Source organism: Capra hircus, chromosome 1, assembly GCF_001704415.2.
Source record: "Capra hircus breed San Clemente chromosome 1, ASM170441v1, whole genome shotgun sequence".
NCBI classification, from domain to species: domain Eukaryota; kingdom Metazoa; phylum Chordata; class Mammalia; order Artiodactyla; family Bovidae; genus Capra; species Capra hircus.
Window position 1 is genome coordinate 149,475,148 of NC_030808.1, and position 22,031 is coordinate 149,497,178.

Sequence of the window (22,031 nt, forward strand, 5' to 3'; positions counted from 1 at the left end):
TGTTTGTATCAAACTTGAAAATGTGCTGCAGTTGGAGTATATTTTTAAATTATACCTTCTTTTAGCTAATTTTGGACTGGTCATTTTGAATAAGGTGAACATACAGTAAACAGTGTTGTTTAAAAAGAAAAGATGGTCACACTTAGAATGGAAAGTACCAGTGTTAGTGTTTTTGCGGTCATTAGCCAGCCATGAACATGAATGTATTATGTGTGTATGTTAATTTTAATACCTGGTTCTTTATTGAACTGCCTGATTTTTTTGATTATCCTTCATAAAAAATTAACTCTTTTTTTCTAAGCATCTTAGGATACATATTTGGAAGTTTTTTTCAGATGGTTCTATTATTTCTAATTCCTTGGGTGTGAAATTGGGTTGTGTACCCACTGAGTTTCTCTTGGGATGAAGGGTTTCTTTGTGTGTTTGTAATTACTGTGCATGAGCTTCACAGGAACTTCTGAAGGTGTACTATATATTGAGGCAAGTTCATATCTGTTTTTAAGTATTTAGAGTTGGTGACACTTTCCACTTCCCATTCCCCATTTCCCAAATGGCATAGCCATAAACACTATCAAGCTGTTTACCTGCCTCCCACTTGGTGCAATCATTGCCATATTTTTTTATTCCCACCATGTGTTATTCCTACATATGTTACAATCTTGTGATTTTAGCTTCAAGCACATTTTAAGCTGCAATTTATAGTTTTTGTTTTAATCAATATTCTTTTAAGTATAAGAAAGAAAAAAATACTCATTTTGAAAATTTACCTACTTATTTACCATTTCTGGCATTCTTCATTTCTTGTATAGATTTGTGTTTCAATCCAGTATCATTTCCCCTCAGCCTGAAGAACATTCTGTAGTGGTATTTGTAGTTCAGGTATGCTGGTAAAGAATTTATTGTACCTTAGTGCTTGAAGCTTATTTTCCCTGGGTACAGAATTCCACATTCGTGGTAGTTGTCACTGAGCACATTAACGGTGGTGTTCCACTGTCTTCTGGCTTCCATCGTTTCCAGTGAGATGTTAGTTGTAATTACTATTTTGTTCTTCTCTGTATATACTTTTTTCTCTGGCCACTTTTAAGATCTTTCTCTGTCTTTGGTTTTAAACTGTTTGCCTGTGGCATGTCTGGGTGTAATTATAACGTGAGAGATTTTTAGCCATGATTTCTTCACATGTTTTTCTACTATCTTCTCAGTGTCTCCTGTGATTTTATTATTTTCTTTTCGTTCTTTTTTTTGTAGTGTCAATTTTTCTGCTGAGATACTCTGTTCACACATTAAAGAGCAAAATTCCTGAAAGTTTTGGAACACATTTTCTTCTAATTCTTTGTATAAAATACGAAGTTGTAAAGCTGTTACCTGCGATGTAACATCTCATCCAGCCTTGAGCTGGTGTTCCGTTGCCTCTTTTATCCCCTGGACTGTGGATCCCTTCTTTCTGTTTCTTGTTTACTGATTTTTGATTGAACACTGTTTTCTTTTTAAGAACGTTCATGTTAGTTCTGCAGGCTGGCTGGCCACGTTGAATTTATGTTTGGGTTTGTATTTTATCGTGTGCTGTGTGCTCACTTGCTTAGTTGTGTCCGACTCCCTGTGACCCCATGGACTGTAGTTAGCCAGACGCCTTTGTTCATGGAATTCTCCAGGCAAGAATACTGGAGTGGTAAGAATATTGCTACTTCCTGCTTCAGGGGATCTTCTTGATCCAGGGATTGAACCCATGTCTCTTCTTGGCTCATGTGATTGTAAAGGCTGAGATGTCCCCAACTCTGCAGTTGGCAAGTTGGAGACCCAAAGAGCCGACGGTGGTGTTCTAGTCAGAGTCTGAAGGCCTGAGAACCGTAAGAGCTGATGATTTCAGTTCTAGTCTGAAGGCCAGAAGGCTCAAGATTTCAGAGCTGATGTTTCTGTTTGAGTCCAAAGGCAGGAAAAGTGTTGAAGTCTCAGCTCAGTGCAGTCGGACAGGTGCTCTCTCTTAGCTGTGGAAGGGCCTGTTTCTTCTCTTCTCAACCAACTGGATGAGAACCACCCATATTAGAGCAGTCAGTCTGCAGAATCAAATGTTAATCTTAGCCAGAACCAGCCTTCCAGACACACCCAGAATAGTGTGTGACCAATTACTTGTCTGGGCACCTGGGGGCTCAGTCACGTTGACACAGTAAATCTCTGCTAAAGAACTCTCCCCACTGTGACTCCAGACTCTCCCTGCCTGCTCCTTTCTGTTCCGCTCTCAGCCTCTTAGTCCCTCTGTGCTAAGTTTTGGGGTAGACTCACCTGGCCCATGGACATTCTGGTCTTTTTGGGTCTCTCTGCAGACTTTTGGAGACCCCTTTCTGCGTAGCTCTCCTCTCTCTGTTGCCCTGTCCCCCAAAGATTCCAGGTGCTTCAGCTGCTTGAAAGTCTAATCTTGACCTTCACATCTCTGTAGGACCTCCTGTGCTTTACTTGGATTTTTGCTCCCTCCAACATGTTGCAAAGTTGTCCCCAGGGCAAAAACAAAACAAAACAAAACAAAAACCACAAAAAACTAGTGAAGAGGTAGTTTTCTTCTAAAATTCTGTTTTATGGAGCAGGCAGTTTTAAATAGTGCTGTGGACCTTTGGGTGAAGGCCAGGCCAGAGGGGTGGGCTCTGGGGTGAATGGCACCCTGCTTCCCACATGGAGTTGGAATACGCAGACTCTGCGGGTGCGGTGACGGCGGCTGGCCCTCAAGCCGCAGCTCATCCGAGACGCCGTGCCTGCTTTCTTGCCCTGGTTTGTCACTTGCTCTCCTGCCGCATTCTCCTTACTCTGGGCTTTAGTCCTGTCCCTGGTGGTGCAGAGGTTAAAGCATCTGCCTGCAGTGTGGGAGACCTGGGTTCGATCCCTGGGTTGGGAAGATCCCCTGGAGAAGGAAATGGCAACCCACTCCAGTATTCTTGCCTGGAGAATCCCATGGACGGAGGAGCTTGGTGGGCTACAGTCCACGAGTCGCAAAGAGTCGGACACGACTGAACGACTTCACTTTCACTTTCTTTGACTACAGGGGGCAAGTCAGAGTCAGTTCGTCCCACCCATGAGACTTGCTAAGTTATGTGGAGGTGCTTTTGTCTTTCACCTCTGGGCTGAATGGCCTTCGTACTTCCAGATCCCTGTTTACCTGATAACTTTCTCAGAAGTTCTGAATTTTCTCACCATCTCTCAAATGTGGATCTAGAAATTGAAAGAATTGTGAACTTCAGAAGCCTTATGCATATAAAGACTACAAATTCCGGTCTCATCTGTCAGTTTCTTGGAAAAATTGTTTCTGACACCCCTCCCCCTTCCTCAAGTGGGTTCCTCTCGCTGACCTCCACTTAGCAGTCTGACCTTTCCCTCCAGATTGCTCTCTCTCACCATGTGAGCATGCTCTGTAGCTAGGTGTTGGTATAGCTTGCCTGTCCCCGCGTTGGACTGGGAGCTCCCTGAGGGCAGTCACAGTGACCGTCACTCTCACCCGTACATCTCCAGTTCTCAGCTCACGTTTGTTGAAGAAATGGATGATAAATTTGAAACTCTAATCATGTCATGACATCATCTGATTTTTAGGATCTTATTTGTATGCAGGTATTTTAAATTACTTTTTGTTTTTTTTTCAGTAGGTGTAAATAATGGCCCTTCTGAATTGTATACAGAAATATGTATGGTGGTCCCTCTTTCGACTCCTACCCAGCCACCTTCTCAGTCCCATTGTCCTGAAGATAGCTACTGCTGCTGAAGGGTTGTAGTTATCTTTCTGGACATTTTCCTGTGTATTTTCATTTATATGAAAATAAAAATAAGTATGCTTATGTTGTGCAGATACATATTTGCCCATATTTCTGTGTAGCAGTGGAGTTTGAATGCTCAATTAAAATGGCAAATATTATTTTGCTTTTATCATTGATTTGATAATCTGACTTTTTTGGTGTTGGTTTTGCTTTCAGATCCGAAGTAAGGCACATAACCTCTAAACCTGAATTTCCACATCTACTAAAGGATTGATTTGAATTAAATGAAACTGAAGACCTCTCGCTCTCAGTCTGACACTAAATTCAGTGTTATTGTATAATTCATCTGTATTAGCTACCAGAAAAAATGTGTTACTCTTCGTAATGTGAAAAAGTAGGAAGATCAAACATCAGTTATGACTTCGGGCAGCAAGAGGAAATTTTGGGGCGAGTTGTTAAAAATGTTCAAATTTTTTTTTCCCCTCCAAGAGTGGCTGGAGAATGTTAGCTGCTAAAACTAGTAAGGGGATCTGTCTGTCTTGTGGACTTTGGCACTAGAAAGTTTGTGCTTCATTGATCTCATGGAGCCAGCCAATGACACTCTAAAGGGAATTTCACCCCGACTCCTTGAATTCATATCATAGCTGTTCATTTATTAGCACAAATGTCCCAGTGAAAAATTTATAGGAATCAGTTTATTTAGGTAAATCTTTGTTAGTGATTTATATAAAACATTTTATGTAAAATAGTTTTCCAAGCAATTTTAACCTCTATTTTCTCTCCCCAAAGAGAAAAGAATAAAAAAAGCAGATTTTGCTTAGTCATGGTATGTTTGTAAGTTCTCTTGTCTTATAATATCACATCTTTAAATTTTTTTTAGTTAGCTTCTTTTGTCATTTATTTGATAGTTTAAAAAATTGTATTTCTGATACATATTTCATACATCACTGATTTTATTAAAACTTTTCTTTAGTTATTAAAAACCTCAAGCATACATAAAAGTAGAGAATTAACACTCATGTCCTTGTCCTCTTGCGTCCACAGTCATTAGTTTGCCCACCTGGTTTGCTAACGTTTTCAGTATAAATAACACCACATTTAAAAATATTCTCTTTAGAAAAGAGGTCTGGTGTTTAGCAGGGAAAAAAAAAGAGACCCAAACAAGAAACAAAAACTATGCCCAAGCCTTTTCTGATTATAGCTATTTATAGAGAATTGATAATTCTGTAAAATATTTTTTAGCTCATATATCATTCTCTATATTAGAAATTCTCAATTTTGTGTCTTTCATATTAAAATAAGTTAGCCAAGTCGTTTGTTCCATGATTAGATTGCAGATATGACTACACTGTGCTTATCATCTTGTTTTAAATATTAAATTTTTTTTTAACTCATTTGTGTCAACAGAGCAATGCTAAAGCAGGTTTTGTGGCGATGTTGTGGTTTGGTGATGATGACTCTGTTTCTCTCCTCTCTTCGTGTGGAGAGTCTGCTGTAGTTGAGGGAGCTGGCCTTCTGGAGCAGGAGGGAACAGGCTTTCTGCAGATTCTAGGTGCCGTTGCGCATGGCGTTTGTTAGCTCCAGTTGCAGGCAGAGTTAGGGCCCTGAGTCCCGGTGTCAGTACTGCTGTGGCGGGCTTGAGGGGTGCTGGTGGGAGACTTTCTGGAGGAGAAGACACTGGCGCTGGACTTGGGAAGTGGTGTTGACAGGCTGGAAAGGGAGTAGTTTCAGCAGGAGAGGGATTCTTGGGGAATGAGCTATGCCCATTGTGGCTCGAGAGAAGTTTCAAGGAACGCACATGTATGAAAAGAGATGGGACCGGGAAGGTGGGGGTCTTCACGACAGTGTGGAACACGCCAGGGCAGCAGCGGGAGCACGGAGTGCGCGGTCACCGTGCCACATGTTAAATGCTGTGTCATCGTAACCGCACTGTTTTGGGGATCATCCTCACTTTGTAAATGAGGACACTCGGCAGCTGGGCATCTAGAACCTGACATGAGACCACCTGGGAAGTGGTGGGGCCAGGGGTTAGAGGGTGACTCGGAGCCTGAAGGCTTTGGGCCTTGAACACCAGGTTAGGCAACCCAGAGCCCTTCTGGGAGAGTCTTACTGTGGACAGTGGCCAGAGTTTTAAAAGTTGGAGGGTACGTGAAGTTGTTCCATAGTTGTGGCCCATAGCTAAATTTCATGGTGACTTTTCTGTTAGGATGGAGGACGAATTTCTTGGACCATTTTTTTCCTGGTTATAAAAAGAAGATGCATATTTATTAAAGTTGTGATGTGCTAAAAAGTGTAAGGAAGAAAATTAAAAATAATCTGTTATTAGCCAAAGACATTCATTATTAATAATTTTATGTATTTTATTCCAGCGTTTCTTCTGTGCTTTTTTTTTCCCTTTTACTTTCCTGAGACTGTACTTCGATGAAGATTTTAAGTTCTTTCTGATAAGATGTAATGCATGATTTTTTCCCCCTCATGTAATATAATATTGTAAGAACTTCAAGGATTTACATAATATCATGTGACTGTACATCTTTTCTGCTAGTGTTGAATATTTTTAGTATTTCCAATTTTTTGTTGATAATATAGTTTTGTATATAAACTTTGTATTTTTTGTCATGAAATGAGTTTCTAAAAGTAGATGAACATTAAGGAAAATAGGACTACAAGCAGAAGGTGAATCAGTGCTCCATGAAGAAAACTGCCCGGAAACAGTGCACTCATGAAAGCTTGTGTTCACGTGTACCATGTATATTGTTGATCTGCATGGCTGTGAAGGAGGCCCCCAAGGTTGAACACATGGTCTAGTGAGGCCAGTGGAATTTGGAGTATAGGTTGGGAAATGTTGACATTAACAAATCAATCACATATATTAGGATTGCATTGATGCCACGTCAGTCATTTTTACCGAATTTCCATTGATCAAGAAAATGCTAGGTTGGGCCTTCCCTGGCGGAAGTGGTTAAGACCCCTTGCTTCCACTGCAGGAGGCATGGGTTCGGTCTCTGATTGGGGGCCTAGGATCCCACATTCCGTACGGTGCAACCAAAAAACAGGAGAAAATTCTAGGTTAAGATTTAGCTAAGGTTTAAAATTCTAGGTATAAGATTTTGTTTCATTACAAAATAACACATTCATTTTAGAAACTTTAGAAAATAAGAATAACAGTTTCCTGCAGTTCTTCTTTCTGGAGATAACTACTGTTTGCATTTTGTGTGTAACCTGTGAATTCTTTTTTTTTCTGCATACAATTACTCTTCTCTCCTTTTAAAAAATAAATATATTTGCATACTGCTTTAAACCCACTTTCTCTATACAAGACAGTATTTTCCATGTTGTTTATTCTGTTAATCCAGTGTGCTCATTGAACATCTACTGGGATATAATAGAAATGTGAGACTGAGATTCACCAAGCAGTCGACAATATCACTTGAGTAAGACTATAACATAAATAACGAATAAAATATAGTGGTCTGTAGGTAAACGGAGGTTCAGAGGAGAAACTGGAGTGGCTCTAAGCTGGATGAGGAGAAATGAGTGGGTCTTGAAGAGTGGCTAGGATTTAGGTAAAGATCAGGTAGAGAAGGGGTGACTTTAGTTAGGGGAAAGGATTGAGCATGGCTGCAGAAGGAGGGTGTCATTTTATGGAACGCCACACTGAGCTCTGAGTTCAGGGCAGTAAGATTTGACTAATGTTCCTAAGTCACAAATGGGTTAAATCCAGGTTGAAAGTCTGTGCTTCAGCGATGTATGTGTACAGCAGCTAAATGTGTGATAAAATGCAACGAGGGGTAAGCTGTCTTTAAGTAAAATATTTCCCAAATCTGGCCATGCTCAAGGGTAAATAACCTGGATGTTCTTGTATATTTAAAAAAAACAGACCAACCAGGGACTTCCCTGGTGGTCCAGTGGCTAAGACTTCAAGCTCCCAATGCAGGGGGCTGGGCTTTGATCCCTGGTCATGGAATTAGATTCCACACGCCCCAACTAGGAGTTCGCAGGCTGCAGCTAAAGATCCTGAGTGCTGTAACTAAGACCCACTGCAGCCAAGTAAATAAATATTTAAAAAAACAAAAACTAAACAAAACCCAGGTAGGTTCTCGAGCCCTTCTCCTTGCTTCCTGAATCAGGATCTTTGGGAGTGAAGTCTGCAGTCTGGTTCTGCAGACGCCCCTAGTGTTTCTGGCATACCATCTGGCCTAGGAGATGCTGAGTTTAGGAGGCATCTCTAATTGCGTGAAATAAGGGCCTGGGCCGGGGATGATACAGTAGGCATGGAGAAGAATGGAAGGGCATGAGGCATTTTGAGAATGCATAGGATTGAGCGAGATCATTTAGAGTAGCTAAAGAATTCAGCAGTTTCTAGAATGGTTGTAGGGGGTGGGAAGAGATGGGAATGTGCGTTGTGTAAGGAAGGGGTTGCATGCCTTTAGGCGTAGTAAAGAGTTGATGTGGTAATGTGGCCCTGTAGGCAGCATCCTGCAGCTCTGGACTAGATACTGAGAGAGCGGGTAGGGCAGCTAGAGAAAAGTCTGGAGTTACTAGTTCAGGGCAAACCTTTGAGGTACTTCGTTTAGAGGGAAGGATGTTTAGAAAAACCAGTGGAGGGGCCAGACGATAGAACTGGAGACCAGCACCTGAGTTTGGGGCCAAAGGTGACAAAGGTACCAATCGGAGGACAGTTGATACCCTGAAGTATAAGACCACACAGTTTAAGAATTTTTCAGGGGACAGCATTTTCCTTTGTTCCCCAAAAGTCTAGCAGAGAAAATAAGTAGAACAAAACTCATTTTACTACTCTTAGTAATAGGGTTGCTGGAAGAAAATGTAAACTGTTAGTAATAGTGTGTGTTTTTTGATTATTTCTGGACCTTGTTATTTTTCTGTATTTTTGAAATTCAAAGATAATTAAAAGCACAGTGGTTTATATAATTATATTTATAAAAAGTACATATAACGAACTAAGTATATATATGAATGCACTTATATACACTTATGTACACTCACATATGGCATCTGGTCCCATCACTTCATGGGAAATAGATGGGGAAACAGTGGAAACAGTGTCAGACTTTATTTTTTTTGGGTTCCAAAATCAATGCAGATGGTGATTGCAGCCATGAAGTTAAAAGACGCTTACTCTTTGGAAGGAAAGTTATGACCAACCTAGGTAGCATATTCAAAAGCAGAGACATTATTTTGCCAACAAAGGTCAATCTAGTCAAGGCTATGATTTTTCCAGTGGTCATGTATGGATGTGAGAGTTGGACTCTGAAAAAAGCTAAGTGCCAAAGAATTGATGCTTTTGAACTGTGGTATTGGAGAATACTCCTGAGAGTCCCTTGGACTGCAAGGAGATCCAACCAGTCCATTCTGAAGGAGATCAACCCTGGGATTTCTTTGGAAGGACTGATGCTAAAGCTGAAACTCCAATACTTTGGCCACCTTATGCGGATAGTTGACTCACTGGAAAAGACCCTGATGCTGGGAGGGATTGGGGGCAGGAGGAGAAGGGGACGACAGAGGATGAGATGGCTGGATGGCATCATCACCAACTCAATGGACGTGAATTTGAGTGAACTCTGGGAGTTGGTGATGGACAGGGAGGCCTGGCGGGCTGCAATTCATGGGGTCGCAAAGAGTCGGACACGACTGAGTGACTGAACTGACTGACTTGGAAAAGTCAGTCCTATCAGAAAGGAAAGCATAGTGGTTTTTATTGCATTTCTTAGAAGCTGGTTATGAGAAGGGATTGCAGGCTTTCAGGGATTGTTATTTTTCCTAAGTGTCTTCTTTCTGATAGATATGCTTTGTTTCTAAAATAAAACGCTTGCATGCCATCATCGCAGGTGTTGAGGTTAGGAAGGGAAATGTAAGGAGGGACGACACGATGCACTGGACCTCAGCCTTGTTTGATTCTTGGTCACGGGCACCCCTTTTTAATTCCTCTTACGTCGTGTCCGACTCTTTGCGACCCCATGGACCAGTGCCCACCAGGCTCCTCTGTCCATGGGATTCTCCAGGCAAGAATACTATAGTGGGTTGCCGTGCCCTCCTGCAGGGGATCTGCCCAACCCAGGGATCAAACCCGGGTCTCCCATATTGCAGGCGGAGTCTTTACTGTCTGAGCCGCCAGGGAAGCCCAATTCATCTTATGAGGAGGATCGATTTGAGTAATAAAGAGTCTGAGTCATGTTGTATAGATGATAGGAAGCAAGCATAGCAACAGAAGAGAGAGAGAAAATTTATTTTGTTTATATCACTTTGCTTTTAATTCGTTTTTGCAAAGGGTTCCTGTGCCCAATTCCAGTGTGTATGTGTGTGTGTTTCGTAGGGAGGGGCTCTTTCACACAAGCAGTTCTCAGATGCCAGCAGGGTGTCCGAGAATTCAGCCCAGTTCTCACACTGTCTACCTAGAGGAAGAATCAGACCTCACAGGTAAAGAAAGGGCTCAGTCCTGTGAGACTGTCCACTTCTGACATCAAGACTGGCCGTAGACTGGAGGTTTCTGGGACTGATTCCTTAGGTTTGATTCATTTGCTGGGATGGTTCACAGAGTTCAGTGTTTTGGGGGGTAGTGGGGGCTGCACTGTGTGGCTGGTGGGATCTTTGTTTCTCAGCCAAGGGTTGAACCTGGGCCCTGGCAGTGAAAGCACTAAGTTCTAACCATTAGACCGCCAGGGAATTTCCCAACACAAGAATTTGTGTGGATTGGATGTGGGATACGCAGCAGGAAGGAGGTCCCAGGTTATTAGGGTTTTAATTTGGGGGACTGGGGTGTGGTGAAACCCATTGACCAAAACTGAGAACGCAGGAGGGAGAAGTGGATTTTCTTCCTGTCCTACCTGTTCTTTCCTCTTCCTTCTTGGTTGGGAGAGTAGAGTCGGGAGATCATAAATTCATTTTAACCTGGGGCCTGAGGTCGGCAACTTTGGAGTCCGTTTGGTTGAATTTGAATCTCTTCTCTAAAATAGTCCTGTGTGGCTCTGTGTGACCTCACTTCTCTGGGCCTTAGTCTCCTCACCTGTAAACCGGGTAATAGTGCTACGTAACTTATGTAATTATTTATGAGAATTAAGTGAATTAAAGGAAAGTGCTTATGTGTCCATTAAGTACAAAGTCTCTCATGTTCAGTGATAAGTGGGAAATGAAAATAACTGGGACATCAAGCTCAGTTCATAGGACTCTCTGAAGTGTGGGCCTGAAACTTTGACGGAGAGAGTAGGCTGGGGGCAAGTTGCACTTGAGAAGTCTGCTTAATTCCACACGTAACTAAAATAATACTTAATGTTGCCTTGCAACCAGCTAGCTTAAATGAACCTCTGGAACTTAGGTCTGCTTATGATGGGATATTTCTTAGTATATATACAGTGATAGCTCTCCAGTAGTGGAAGTTAGGTTCCTGAAAAGTTCTGTGGTCTGAATATTGAAGTTTGAGGAACTTGAAATATAAGAGAAAACACGTAGGTATGTTGATAGACTTGAAGGTTGTATAAATCTGTGAAAATAATTGTTTTCACACTCACTAAAGGAGACAAAAGATGGCAAGCAAAATACAGTATTGGTGAAAGTGTCAGTCGCTTAGTCGTGTCTGACTCTGCAACCCCATGGACTGTAACCTCTGTCCATGGGATTCTCCAGGCAAGAAAACTGGAGTGGGTAGCCATTCCCTTCTCCAGGGGATCTTCCCAACCCAGGGATCAACCATCTGAAGTACCAGGAAGGCCACAGTATCAGTGGTCATTTATATATTTTGAATTAGTGGCAGGGTACCAGTACTTTTTTTGGTCATAGCCTACTCCAGTGAGGCTTCCCTCATAGCTCAGTCAGTAAAGAATCTGCCTGCAATGCAGGAGACCTGAGTTCAATCCCTTGGTTGGGAAGATCCCCTGGAGAAGGAAATGTCAACCCACTCCAGTATTCTTGCCTGGAAAATCTCATGGACAGAGGAGCCTGGTGGGCTACAGTCCACGGGGTCGCAAGAGTTGGACACGACTGAGCCACTACACCACCACCACTACTCCTATAAACTTCTCAGTCTCTGCTCTCCAGTCTTAAAAAAAGATACTTGTCAATGCATTCTGCGTTGTTACAGATAATATGCCTATGAGTTATTTCCCTCCTGTTTTCCTGAGCTTATTGCTGTAGCCAGATATATAGTGCCTAATTTTGTCTCAGTTTAGCCCAGATGTAGTCCTGGAGAGCCCAGGTAACTTGGTGCTTGAAGTAGCAAAAATTGGGGCATTATTTATTTAATCCACTCAGGTCTTACTTCTTGAACCTTCTCTCCAATGCTTACTCAGAGTTGTGTTCTTTATTTTCAGTTTCATGAGAAATCACATTCTTCTTTCTCTTTAAACCCCATGTATCAGCTGCTCCCACTTCTGACATGCCAATGGAGTCATATGATCCAAGACCCAGGTTTATAGTTCTTCATATTCTTTTATCTTGCCTGAGGCTTTAGTACAAAAATGACTTACCTGCTCTTGGTTTTTACACTCTTCTCTGCTTGTCTTCAGTTTTTTTTTTTTTTTTTTTTTTAAGGAATATGTAGCAAACTGCTACATGTTATAATCAGAATTTCTCTGCTAGGCTGACTTTTCAGGAAAGTTACTTTTTTATTCTCCTAAACTGAAATATTTTTTTACAAAGTAATTTACTGCTTATGAATTTTATTCATGTTTGGCCTGGTTGAGGCAGAAGAGTAAATGGTGAGACTTAAAATCAGATTTAGTCCACCTAGATTCTTGCAGGTTTGTAATTTTCTTATAACCATTTCAGTGATCCCTAGTGAGAGGATCTTGCAGTGGCGGAAAGAAGTGAACTTTGGTGTGGGACCAGAGTTCTCACGGTGTGACCTTAGGCCAGGCTGCTTGATCTGTCTGACCCCTGGTGTCCACGCTGGTGAAATTAGAGGGCCTGCTTGTTGGGTGTGTGTCGGCATCTGTGAAGTGTCTCAGCTGAGTGGTTGGGGTATAGTGAAGGTCCTTTTCTCTCCAGTGTTACTCATAATTTTGATTTGAACTCTTGTGCTTTTTGCATTTTCAGTTTTTTTTTTTTTTAAGACTGGGTATTTCCTTGGATTCTAGAGGAAGTCATAAATATTCTTGGTTTTTAGGATTTCTCTTGAAATCCCCAGTTAGTGAAAAGACCGCCCCCCCCCCCCATATCCCATTTGATCATCTTTTTGGGAATTAGGGTGATAGGTTTTTTTTTCTTGCATGTTAGGTATCAAAACATTTCCTGTATGACTCCTTTGGCTGTTTTAATTCTTGAAAGTCTGTTTCTGAAATAAAGACATTTTCTTCTATGACTTCCTTACTCTATTAGTGTAAATGAGCAGAAGTTTATAAGGAAAGCGGGTCACAGTGTATGACCGCGTAGTAATTTGATCCATGGAATAAAATTTTAAGTCCCTCAACTTTGTTTTCATTTTTGTAGCTTACTTATTATTATTTTTTTGTAGCTTATTCTTAATAGACATCTTCTGTACCATCTGAATTGTCCTTTTAAACCTCTTGCCTTTTGTTTTTTCCTAAGGGTTAAATTTTTAAAATTGTGAATATGAGTATATATAACACATAAGATTAAAAGATAATAAGCAACAGCTGTGTACTTCGACCCAGCTTAAGAAATAAGATGGTTCCTACCAGTACTTTTGAAGCTTGTGTGGGCTTCCCTGGTGGCTCAGAGGTTAAAGCGTCTGCCTGCAATGTGGGAGACCTGGGTTCGATCCCTGGGTTGGGAAGATCCCCTGGAGAAGGAAATGGCAACCCACTCCAGTATTCTTGCCTGGAGAATCCCATGGATGGAGGAGCCTGGTAGGCTGCAGTCCATGGGGTCGCAAAGACTCAGACACGACTGAGCGACTTCACTCACTTCAGCTTGTGAGTACTGATTTTTTTTTTTGCCTGCTGTTTGCAATACTTACCTACTACTATAGTTATTTTGAAACTAGATAAAATTTTTAGTTTTCCGTCAGTATAAAACATTGTGTCTTCAGAAAATACATCAATGACTGCCATTTAGTTCATTAAATGGAAGAAAATGAAAGTCGCTCAGTTGTCTCCGACTCTTTGTGACCCCATAGACTATACAGTCCATGGAATTCTCCAGACCAGAATACTGGAGTGGGTAGCCTTTCCCTTCTCTAGGGGATCTTCCCCAACCAGGGATCGAACCCAGGTCTCCCACAATGCAGGCAGATTCTTGACCAGCTGAGCCACAAGGAAAGCCCTTAGTTCATTAACTCTCGAGTTAATCTGGGTTTGCCATATCATGCTAATCCATTCATTTCAATCACAGTTTTGCTACTCTAGTTTTTTTTTTTTTTTAGATTTGTAGTGATTTTATAAATCCCAGCACAAGAGTACTTTCAGTTGGGTGTCTTCATATCCTTTCCCCCTCCCTCTCCTCCCCTCCCCTCTTGTCTCCCTGACCTCTCGAGAAAGAACAGATACCGAGAGACCACGTCTGTGCTTTGCTGAGCATACTATGCACCTAAACTCAAGCTTGTTGAAATGCCGTTGGCCCTCCCTGCACATGTGCTGTGGGTTAATTGTACTCAGTGATTTCAGACAGCTAGCAAAATGGTTTGTAAGTTTAGCTTCAAAAACCACTTAAGCTCAGTTCCTACATTGTAGCCTTTGGCAAAATGTGAGCTAAAACATACTGTAAAAGATTCTGAGGATTATGGGAGGTTTCTGTGGTAAGGATAGTACATGTTTTTCATTAGCATCTAATTTTGCTCCGTAATTTGTGAATGGTTCCATTTGTAGGGGAAAAGATGAAATCACTGTAGGTTTTTTTCAGAAAAAAATTAAAATATGACTGAATTTGTAAGTTTCTTTAGAAAGAAAATTGTATCTGTAGTTTGCAAAGTCCATTTGGTGTTTGCTGTAACCTAGTGATTGTCAAAACTCACATCTGATACAGACCATTGTTTTTTTAAAAAGTGACAAGCCTGAAGGATATATTGGAGTAATCGCTAGAATCTTTATTTAGTAATCCAATGTCTAGACTTGAGAAGTTTATCATTAGTCAGTCTATGCGGAGAAGGCAATGGCACCCCACTCCAGTCCTCTTGCCTGGAGAATCCCATGGACAGAGAAGCCTGGTGGGCTGCAGTCCATGGGGTCTCGAAGGGTCGGCCACGGCTGAGCGCCTTCACTTCACAGTAGATGATGGTTTAGTTGCAGCATACCTCAGCAGCCAGTTTCCTAACTCGCTGAGATTCTTTATCCTTTGCTAAAGGCTGTTTTTCAAATGAGTAGTGATTAAATGGTTGATTTTTTTTTCCCCCCTAAAAGATGTCAGTTTTAGGGTGAGATAGATCATTTTGATAATCCAGAGGCAGATGCGTTATCCATTATGCCGTTGGCCCACTCATCTTCTCCTGTTGAGGCCATTGATGTTGGCAGGGTGTAGATAGCATTGTGACATTTTACAGGTGAAGAATATAATGTTGAGAGCCTGAAGGATTTGAAAATGTGTAGTTCATAGCTAGAGAGTTTAAATTTCACGTTTTCCTTTACTGTAGTTTATGCTGAATTTATAAAGACTTTTATTATTATTATTTTTTAAGACTGACCATTTATGAGGGGGAAAATTAGAAAACTATGTTTTTGAAGTAAAAATCTTTAATCTTGATTCATATGTTATTTTTGCAAGTAAAACTTCTGATGCGCTGCTTTTGTGTTCCTCTCTCTGTCCGTATCCCCCTTTCCTCCAGGCTGGATACCAGCTGGTCTCATGCTTAGGGTTTTACTTGATACCATAGCAGCATCGAAACTGGAAAAGTGGTTTTTCAAGAATGGAATCTGGAATCAAGGAATGATTTCAGAGACAGGTGGTTCCTAATTTATAAGTAGTTCATACATGTAAACTGCTATCTCTGAGCTGCTCTTCCATGTTTTGAGCTTTTAAAGACCACCAGGGGCTCAAAAGTAGGAGCAGAAATAAGTGAAAAGCAGAAATATTTGGGGACAGTAAATACAGACTCAAATCCATATTATGACCCACTTGGCTAAAACTTCTCCTCACACTATCGCAGTATTTTTTAATGTTATTTTGCAGTACTATTAGAATTCTACCAATTAGGGGTTTATTTGATCTATTTAGCTAGCATCCTTGTTGAAAACTGCAGATGTTAAAGTGAATTATTTCAGCCCAGTTGTTTTTTTCCTGTCACATACCTGAAGTGAACTCCATTGAGGCAACAGGAACTTTGGGGTGGTAATTTAGGAACATACTGGTACTCCGGGGAAAGGGTTATTACTATTAACAGGATGATTGGAGTGTCTTCATGTAAATTTAGGGAATTGCAAGCATCAAGAGTTGAGAGAGTGCTAACAAAGGGAAACAACCTACTTTAGAATTTTTCCACATAAAGAGAGGATCTAGAATTGGTGAAGTTTCTGTGTTGCTCCTGCAGAATTCCCAGTGCCCGTGGCTGGTGTAATATCTTTTGGTCTCAATAGATGGATGTCTTTTGGCTAGCCTGGGAACTTGGCCAACTTAAGCAACATTGTTTCATTTAGAATAATACTGAATTCCACAGTATCAATTTGAAAACTAGATTTTTAGACCAAACTCCTTTGTTGATTTTCAGCCTGTGCTTATCTTTGTCTTGTCTGTTATTGTGTGCTCTTAGTTGACAAAAGCAAGAGGTGCTTTTGCTTTCCCATTAGTCCTGAAATTTGCTGGCCAATCATGAAATAGCAGTGGAAGTAAGTAGGAGTTTAAAGTCAAAGAATAAGTAGGGGAAGCCACTTGGAGAGCACAAGAGAGTTTGTGGGCTTAGAGGAGCAGTTGTGAGCAGTGTCTCAATTTACCTGTAACCCTGGAAGATTGACATCTGATTGTTCCTATAAAGCAACTTTCTTTACCTTTGATAGTAAGCCATGGTGAAAAGTGAATTCACATTCATACTGATTTGTGAATTGATGCAGATTATAAAATGTAGATAATTTTCTTCTGATAAATTACATAGACTAGGGGAGTATTGACAGTTTATTTCATAACTAGAAATGTGTGAATTTTTTTGTTGGTAGTAGTGAGATTTTAAAACTTTTTCTCCCTGGCAGTTACTTTATATTTTATATATAATTGGTTTTCATTAATGAAAATTATTTTCAAGTAAGCTTAAATAAATGTTAGCAAATGAATTTACAGTCCGTTTATCTCTGTGTTTTGGGGGTTGTGTTTACATTAGATGTTCCTCAATTAGGGGTAATTGTCTTGCATCCTTATCTCTTATCATAATCTGTTTTTCTTCACACAGTGTTATAGTTTTGCTGCTGGACTCTTCCCTCCCTCCCCCCACCCCATCAGGATGATATGAGACTTGAAAGAAGACGATGCATACAGGTGACTCAAGTTTTGAAATACAGTAAAACTATGGCTGTCTGAGAGAATGTGGGAACTGGTGGTATATTTTGAATGGGGGGGAGCTTTCTGATAAACAGCATTAGTGGGGAGAATTTAGATCACTAAATGGAAAGATACAGTTGCGGTATTATTAGACTTGACTTTGGGCATCAGTTTGATAATCAGTAACTGAGAGTGATATTAATACAAATACAGCATAGTAATTGCTAGTTCTTGACCTTTTCAAAAGGGGATGACTGGCTAAAGTACTTTGGCCAGATTTGAAGTGTTTCTGTTAAAGATAAATAAAATATTCACCTTTCTGGGTGAATGCATGTTCCCCCAGATCCCTTTAGAGCAGAACTGTGAAGGCTGATGGAGTAGATGTTAGCGGTGCGTCTTAAATGAGACTCCAACCATTAAATTAAGGATGTGTTACACCCATATGTATGACTCCTTAAAACAGTATGGTCTGGGGTTTTATGTTTTCTTTCCTGCCTCTCTCATCCCTTCCTTCATTCCTCTCTTTCTCCTTTCTTTCTTCCTTGTCTCCTCTTTTATCGTTTTGTTGTTTGTATTTATATAGGAGAAGCAGTATAGAAGGCAGTTTTGAAAGAATAGTTTTGATTGGTTTATAATTAATTGAGGTGATCTTATACACGGAAAAATGAAGGCTGTTGTATCTGTGGCCATGTTTAAACTCTTGAAAATGTAGTGTAGCTAATGGATAAGGTGTTATTAATGTTTAAATTTGAATGTTTTTAAATCAGGCTGATTAGGAGACATTTTGTTGAACCAAGTGGCTTATATTTGCAGACCTGGACACAGACATTCTTGCTTGATTTATAAACTGAAAATGTGGTCTTTAACTGGAAAAGAAGTAACTACATAAATCTTGGATAGATACTTAATTACATTATTGGTGAAGGTGTTAAAGTTTTTGTCATTGGTTTTTGGTTTTGGCGATCTTTGTTTTTTAAACAGAAAAAAATTACCCTTTTTTGACTTCAGGGTGGAATTAAAGAAAAATAATGTCTCAGGTGTACCATTTTGTATGAAGAAATGTGCTTGAATATATATTAATTATAGATCAAATCATATTTTACATTCATGAGGAACTCAAAGGGTTCGATGGTAATTCTTTTTTGAGTAAAAGGCGATTCAGTGATTATTGCTGTGATGTGTGTCTCAAGGGTGCACAAGTGTGACCTTCTGGTGCAGGAACAGTGCCGAGCCCTGTCAGCTCCCGGGTTGCCCCTTGGGCACGGTGCTAGTGCACTGGCTATACCAAGTAGATGCTTACTTTCACCTGCGGTCAGTAGAGGAACAGAGTGTTCTGGGGGTGTCTCGAAAGACTTATCCATGAATATTAATGATTCTAGAAGTTTTCCCTTAAGGAACTTTGAGGTGGCAGAGTTGCTCTTTTATTTCTAGTTTCTTGTCACAAGATATGAGAAGTTTCCAAATAGCTCTTTTTCTTGAGAGGCTTATGGATGAACTGAAATATCTAAAGAGTAAATCCAGTTTATAAAGATTATCTAGTTCATTTTATGAGTGCTGGAATACACAGAAAATTTACAAATATCAGATTTGTAGTGTAATCTAGTCTCTTACTCAGCCCGGTAGTCTTTAAAAATTACCAACATTTACTGGGTGATAAGGGGAAAGACTGAAGAAGGAAGGTTTGACTCTGATGTGTGTCTTAGCTGTTGGTGTATTTCCCCTTCAACAGTTTGAAAGTTAATAATTGTTTTTGAATGTAAAATTAACAGCTTTTATAATCATCTTTAATTAATGCAGTTTGCTCTGGTTTTACGATGCACACATTTATTATTCAGCGGACAGGATTTTAACATGTAAAAGCTCATAAGGAGTTTTTCATTGGGAGTTATTTCGAGAATGTTTTTGCATACTTGGAAGTGAGTGTTTCCCCAGGCAGTCATGATCTTGACTGTATGTTGGTGAGATGTGACCATGCCTTACTCTCTCATGCCACTTCATTCTAGGTGCCCTTTCAGGGCTGCTAGAAAGGACATTGAAGTATGTTTTGACTGACTGCGCTTTTCAAAAGCCAAAGCTTAATAATCAGTTTTTACTGAACAGCAAGCTAAAGTTAAACTTAATATATCTTTAGTACGTGTGTTTATAGGTGTTTCTGTACTTGTTTGAGAGCATTTTTCATATTTTAAAATACAGTTAGGCTATATATTAGGTAAGATTGGATCATTTTTTGACCTTTGGAAGAAAAGTCGCTTATGACCAAACATGGGTTTCACTAACATTTGCTTTGTACCAGGTGCAATAGTAGTGCTCGGTTTGTGAGGATTCCTTTGCTTGGGAATCAAGGAACACATTTCAGCTGGATGAGGGAGAAGATATATAAGCAAATTATGCAGTGGATGTTTATGATAAATTTTAGAACCTTGTCTGTCAAATTCAAGATACCTAGAGTAAAAATAGAAAGCACTTTCTGGTTAAGACATTCGCAGTAATGTCTTCACCTGATACCTACATGTTGTCAAAATCTGCTTTTGTGTCCCACTCTTCTTTTCTGAGCTCCAGACTTACATAACTGCCTCCTATATGTCTCTGCTGCACACACTTTCTCCTCTCTTATTCATTCCTGTTAGCGTTGAGTGACAACCCAAGCATGCGATCATCCTGAGAACCTAGGAGCTACTCCTCACTCCTTTGAATTAAGCAGTAACCAAATTTAGTTTATTTAGAATGTAGAAAGTATTTAGGAGATTTAATTTGGAAAATTCACTGCTTCAGAGATCACTGTGCACATTAACCTAACAGCACTTGCATTTTTCAAATTTATTTGATAAAAGGACCTCCCCTTCCTTTTATTTCTTATTTATACCTATTAACATTCAGTGGAACGTTAATTGGAAAAGCTGTTGGTTATGGCAGATGATACTATACTTTGCTGGGCTTCTTTAACAACTGAAATTTTTTAAAAAAATAATGATAAGCTAGTTATTTGAAAACTTGAAATAGTTCTAGAACATACAGAACTATAACTATTTGAGGATGAACATTATAAATTTATTTTAAATTCTGCTGACTTGATTATATTGTCTACCGTATTTCTGTAAACTTAAACGATTAAAGCTATTTGATGTGGCAGTTTTAACAGATTAAAATGTGAGTTTTGTGGGACAAAGTTTGCATACTACAGTGATCACAGGAGTATGAGATATTCTAATATACAGCAATTAGAAATCAGATCTGTGAGCTTAAATAAAGTCAACTTCTGTAGTCCCATTTATATACACAGGTGCACGGAGAGGAGTAAAAGGGTTTGTGCATTTTGATATTTGAGAGTGTATTGCCTGTTTCCCTCCTTGCGGTCTTGTTCTTCACATGGTCCTGTGTAAATTGTCTTTTCCTGTATGTGTTTTCCCTTCTTTAGTTCTCATTCATTTCTTAATTCTGAGCGGTCTGATTTTGTGCTTAATAATTCAACAAGTTGATGGTTTTTGGTGAATGGTTAAATCTGGTGAATTTATTTTTGTGCTCAGGTTTTAAGTTTTTCTCCCTGTTGGCTCGGTAATGTAGTATCAGTGAAAAAATTTGGAAATTTATGAGACTATGGATGAGTGGAAGGAAATATACCCAGAATTCTATTGCCCATTACGCTAGGGCACTTTCTCTTCCAGTATTTTGTTTTTGATGCCATTTTTTATTAAAATCATCTGAATAGGTCGGCGTGCTTGGGCAGAATCTGTTTTCACATTGTTTATATTTTCTCTTTTATTGCCCAGCATTGTATTGTGAACATTTCCCTGTGTCATCAAAAACTTAACTAACTATAGTGGTCTATTCTTTTCAGCTTGGAGCACATTCAGAGCATTTAGAACTGTAACATTTTGAGGGCACATTGTTTTAGAAATTTATTTTAAAATATGTGATTTGAAGCTGTTTCTTTATATGCTCATTTCCTAGTTAAGTTAGATGTCTTTGGGATGTTTTTTTAAGTTTTCTTTTTCACTTTTTTAAAAAGTACTAACATTTGTGCGTGAGTATTTGTTCGTATGTTGAATTATTGCCTTGTAGTTTGTCCCTAGGAGTGTAAATATTTTGGCTCATAGGGCTTAAAAAATTTTAAGGCCCTTCTTAAAACTCTTTAGAAAGGTGTTTGGTAAATGTACCAGTTTATACTTACTAGCATTAGACAAATGTTTGTCTTTTTAATATATCTTTGTGAGCAATGAGTAAGTATTATAGTTAAAAATAAGTTTCCAATTCAGCTGGCAAAGAGAAGAATCTTCTGTTTTAGAAAATTTTTATAAAAGTGATAGTGTGTTCTCAGTGGCGGAAAAAGTTTAGTTGTTTCAGAAATGCATAAAGCGACAAACCTAGCATAGTTCAGTAAATATTCTCCCAGGATTCTTTCTAGCAAGTGCTTTTGTTTAATGCTTTTATGGCATTTGCATGTGTTAGTTTGCCATGTTTTGGTCCCAGCTAATCTGATTCTCAGAGTCAGAGGACCATGGCTTATTCGCATTTTTGTGTCCTGTGTCTAACAGGGTTTTTGTGACATAGAAAGCGTTCAACGAATACTTGTTAAAAGAACAAAAATTGTTAACTTTATTAATGCGTAAAAATATCTACTTGGAATGTCTGCTTTAATAAATTTCTTCAGGTGGTTTTAAGAGTTCCACATTATTTTCCATTTCCTTTTATGTTTCTTTTCTTTTCTTTCTTTTTTTTTTTTTTTTACTGTTTCTGGTTTCTAGATAAAGGGAGTAATAATGATTGCATAAGGTGGGTGTCTCATAAGAGAACATAGAATATTTATAGAGAAGATGGTGGAAAACCTGAGGTTAGCCATATTGTAAAGTTGTATTTCTTAGGCCTTAATACCTTTATTCAAGACCTCGGTGAAAGCAAATGGATTCACACTCATTATTTTAAATTTTAGGG

At 39.6% G+C, this 22,031-nt stretch overlaps 1 protein-coding gene across 6 annotated transcripts in view; it reads left to right on the plus strand.

Moving 5' to 3' along the window:
• DYRK1A (dual specificity tyrosine phosphorylation regulated kinase 1A) overlaps positions 1-22,031 on the plus strand; it is a 145,013-nt gene that overhangs the window by 33,325 nt on the left and 89,657 nt on the right. For 3 of the 6 annotated variants that reach the window (XM_018052834.1, XM_018052830.1, XM_018052838.1), the window contains one exon: positions 17,014-17,099. The exons of 2 other annotated variants lie outside the window; for them this stretch is intronic. In XM_018052834.1, coding sequence (XP_017908323.1) covers positions 17,090-17,099 — 10 coding nt within the window. In that variant the 5' untranslated portion in view covers positions 17,014-17,089. Of the gene's footprint in view, positions 1-16,778; positions 17,100-22,031 lie in introns of those variants that run through there. One more of the 6 variants, XM_018052835.1, reaches the window with a different exon arrangement.